Raw genomic sequence first — 4040 nt, 5'->3', positions numbered from 1 at the left:
GAGGGAGGGAGGGAGGGTCACACACAAAAAGTGGCCCTTTTTAAACCTTAAATGATTGTTTAAAGGCCATGATATTCCTTATGTCATGTGCAGGATAGTTTCAGGATAGTTTTCACATTCCCAATAAAATAGATTTAAATGACATCCTGCTGGGGGCCTCACCCTACTTTGGGAATAGGCGCCCTCTTGAAGTCCTGGCCCATCTAAAGTGCTGGAGTTCTGACTCACACAGGGTGTAGGTCTCAGGGGTCTCTGAGCACAAGCTCTGACAGCCTCAGGGTGGTGGATTTCTGCTGGGGGACCTGGTTGATCCTAGGGGGCTGCAGCTGCCCTGGGCCTCTGCTGAGCCTTGCAGAGGCTGAGGGGAGGGGGCCAGGCTGGCTCTGCCCACAGCTGCCACCCTGACACCCGGCTGGGGAGGCAGCGGGGCCACACCCCCATCTGCCTGAACCTGGCACGGCTGTGCCTCTCTGACCCACATCCTCCCATTTCTCCCAGGACCTCTTTGGGAAGTCAGACCCCTTTCTGGAGTTTTACAAGCCAGGAGACGATGGCAAGTGGATGCTGGTCCACAGGACTGAGGTGGGTACGTGGGGGCCCAGGGGTATCTAAGCAGTGGGCCTGCAGTCCAGCCCCTCCACAGCTCTGAAAAGGGCAGTGCAGTCACAGCTGCGCAGTGTGCAGGAAGACCCGCAGTGGCACCTGAGGGACGTGCTTCCTGCCGGCCACAGAGACGCTCGCTTCCATCTCTGGAAGTGTGGCTGTGGGTCTCCATTTTGTCACCCTGTCCCTATTGGGCTGACCCAACCCCAGAGCACTGCTGCCCACGGCCTGAGCTCACCACAGCCCTCTCTATCCCACAGGTGATCAAGTACACACTGGACCCTGTGTGGAAGCCATTCACAGTGCCCTTGGTGTCCCTGTGTGATGGGGACATGGAGAAGCCCATCCAGGTGAGGGGGGCTCTGGGGACCCTGCTCCCCACCCTGCCAGCTCCAGTCTCCCTGTCTATCTGAGGCTCCCGGGGATGCCTTGTAGAAAGCTCTTTCTCATACAAATGGAACGAGCCCCCATCTTTGGAGGAGGGAGGGCTGGAGACTGGGTCCTCATCCTGGATCTGATGCCCTGAAGTACCCAGGCAGGGCCCCCACCTTTGAACCCCTCTCCAAAACTGTCTTGCCCTCCCCAGAGGGCTGCGGAGCTGCTAGCTAGGGAAACACCTTGGAAATGATCAAATGTGGCATGGTAAGGACAGTGATTACCAGTCTCTCTAAAAGCTGTCAGTCCTCTGGCCGGGTGCAGTGGCTCATGCCTGTAATCCCAGCATTTTGGGAGGTTGAGGCAGGCAGATCACTGGAGGTCAGGAGTTCAAGACCAGCCTGGCCCACACGGGAAACCCCACCTCTGCTAAAAATACAAAACAGCCGAGCGTGGTGGCGGGTGCCTGTAATCCCAGCTACTCAGGAGCCTGAGGCAGGAGAATCGCTTGAACGCAGGAGGCGGAGGTTGCAGTGAGTCCAGATTGAGCCACTGCACTCCAGCATGGGTGACAGAGCAAGATTCCGTCTAAAAAAAAAAATTATAAAATCAAATAAAATAAATAAAAGTTCTTGGTCCTCAGGGGCTGGGTCTTAGAGCAGATGGGGTTGGGGAGACAGCTAGGTCAGGACAGGGATTCCCAAGCAGGATACCAGGAATCTTGGGTTCTAGTACTGGGTCTGCTACTGCTGCTGCGAGACTTTGGTCAGTTACTTCTCTTTCAGGGTCTCAGTTTACCCTTCAGTGGGATGGGAACAATAATCCTTGCCTTCCTCCTAGGAGGGCCATGGCAGCTCAGTTAGACAGCATATAGAGCTGTGATTTCTGTGCCCATCTCAGAAAAAAATATGTCTAGAGAGGACCCCAGGCCATAAGCTGGGTGAGTCACAACCCGAGACAGAGGGGAAGCCAATTGCCAAGTGTGTAAGGAGTGGAGTTGCCTGCACTAGAGGGTACAGCCTCCATCAGTGGGGCAGACACATCTTCTTTTCCCAGCAATCATGGAAGGCTTCCTGTAGCAGGCGGTTCAGGAGCTACCCAGGCCAGCTAGGCAGATGCTGAGGGGAGGCACTACCCAAACAGAAGACAGAGGGTTTGCTTGGGGAGTTGAGAGGGGCTGGAGAGCACCTCTTGGGGGACAGCTCTGAGGTGACCGTGCTGAATCCACCCCAGGTCATGTGCTACGACTATGACAACGATGGGGGCCATGACTTCATCGGCGAGTTCCAGACCTCAGTGTCACAGATGTGTGAGGCTCGAGACAGTGTCCCGGTGAGATGGGCATGTGTATTATAACCCCAAGACCTCAGCAGGGCTGGGGGAAGGGGCACCGGGTCTTGGGTCAAGCAGCCTGGGGCTCAGATCCCCCTTCTGGCTGCATGACCTTGAGCAAGGCATTTAGTCTAAGACTCAGTTTCTCCATCTGTCAGTGGGGGCAGAGGATTTGGGTGGGTATTGATGAGATGATGCGGGTAAAGTGCCCAGCACACAGTGAGCAGTCAGGAGCTGTCCATCATCCCATGATGTTGGGCCCTCAGCTGCACAGGATAAGGATGCGTTATCTGGGGAGGAGGGAGTCAGATGCTGATCCTGCTGCCATTTTTGGGTGTGGACATCCCGGAAGGCTCCCTGGAGGAAGCATACTGCCCCTGTTGTCAAGCCTGTGGAAAGGATTATAGGGCCAACAAGGAGGATCTGTCCCCAAAGAACAAAGAAGCCCTGAGTTGAGTGTTTCTTTCTTCTGCGTTGCCCAGCTGGAATTCGAGTGCATCAACCCCAAGAAGCAGAGGAAGAAGAAGAACTATAAAAACTCGGGCATCATCATTCTGCGATCCTGCAAGGTGAGCCGGTGCGGGCAAGCATGAGCCAGGGGCCAGGTTTCAGGCCACACAGAAGGAAAAGACAGGGCATTGGGTCTGGAGCCCGTGAGGCCTGTGTTCAAATCCCAGCTCTGCTACATCCTGGCCCTGTGGCCTTCTGAGCTTCACCTCACTGGGCCTCAGTCTCCTCATCTGTGGAATGGAGATATTAATGAGGCAGAGCATATCCAGGGTTACTCTTCTCTCATATTCCTGTGTGGAGGCCGAAGAAGGCACGGGCTGACCTTCCAGGGCCTGTCCTGGTGGGAGAATTGTCATTGCAAGCCGCTACCACCCACGGTGGGCTTGCAAGGGGCAGAGGACATTGGGTGGGGGCACCCTGTCCTCTCTGGTATCAATGTCACTGTGACTCCCATGGTACAGCTAGGGCCAGAAAGGCAATGAAGTTCATGTCAGCAGTGGCCAGGCTGTGGGCGGGGGCCAGGAGACCTGGTGGGCAAATAACTGCTGGATCTGGCAGAACATTAAGGAAGGCAGCCTGGGGCAGGAGAGCAAGAGCCTTGGGCTCAGGGCCTGACAGCTCAGGAGTCTGGCCGCTGCTCTCCACCAGTGGGTGGATCCCAGACCCCAACCTTATTTGGAGCCTTGTCTGGCTGGGGTTTACACGAGCATTCAGTGATGTCATGACAAAAAAGCGCTCTGTTAAAGGTCAAGATGTCAGGTTGCAGCCTCGCGATGGATGGTCCTTGTTTCTGAAATTTCCATCATTCACATCACTTTTCACAATTTCTGGCACCTGCCTTACTTACTTTTTTGAATCAGCCTTTCTTCCCTGCATTATTGTTTTTCGTTTTTGTTTTTGAGACAGAGTCTCACTCTGTTACCCAGGCTGAAGGGCAGTGGCGTGATCTTGGCTCACGGCAACCTCCGCCTTCCAGGTTCAAGGGATTCTCCTGCCTCAGCCTCCCGAGTAGCTAGGATTACAGGTGCACCACCACGCCTGGCTGATTTTTGTGTTTTTAGTAGAGATGGGCTTTCGCTATGTTGACCAGGCTGGTCTTGAACTCCTGACCTCAAGTGATTTGCCTGCCTTGGCCTCCCAAACTGCTGGGATTACAGACGTGAGCCACTATACCTGGCTCCTTCCTTCCTTCCTTCCTTCCTTCCTTCCTTCCTTCCTTC

At 54.9% G+C, this 4040-nt stretch overlaps 1 protein-coding gene across 1 annotated transcript in view; it reads left to right on the top strand.

Annotated features, from left to right (window-relative positions):
• The window catches only part of CPNE2 (copine II), a 42407-nt gene that overhangs the window by 12996 nt on the left and 25371 nt on the right, over positions 1–4040 (top strand). Inside the window, exons 6-10 of the mRNA XM_011938851.1 lie at positions 499–582; positions 864–953; positions 2212–2310; positions 2793–2879; positions 3081–3120. Coding sequence (XP_011794241.1) covers positions 499–582; positions 864–953; positions 2212–2310; positions 2793–2879; positions 3081–3120 — 400 coding nt within the window. The remainder of the gene's footprint in view (positions 1–498; positions 583–863; positions 954–2211; positions 2311–2792; positions 2880–3080; positions 3121–4040) is intronic.

The sequence above is a fragment of the Colobus angolensis genome, unplaced genomic scaffold (genome assembly GCF_000951035.1).
Source record: "Colobus angolensis palliatus isolate OR3802 unplaced genomic scaffold, Cang.pa_1.0 Scaffold178, whole genome shotgun sequence".
NCBI classification, from domain to species: Eukaryota; Metazoa; Chordata; class Mammalia; order Primates; family Cercopithecidae; genus Colobus; species Colobus angolensis.
The sequence above is the reverse complement of the archived record's forward strand: the minus strand, read 5'-3'. Positions and strand labels throughout refer to the sequence as shown.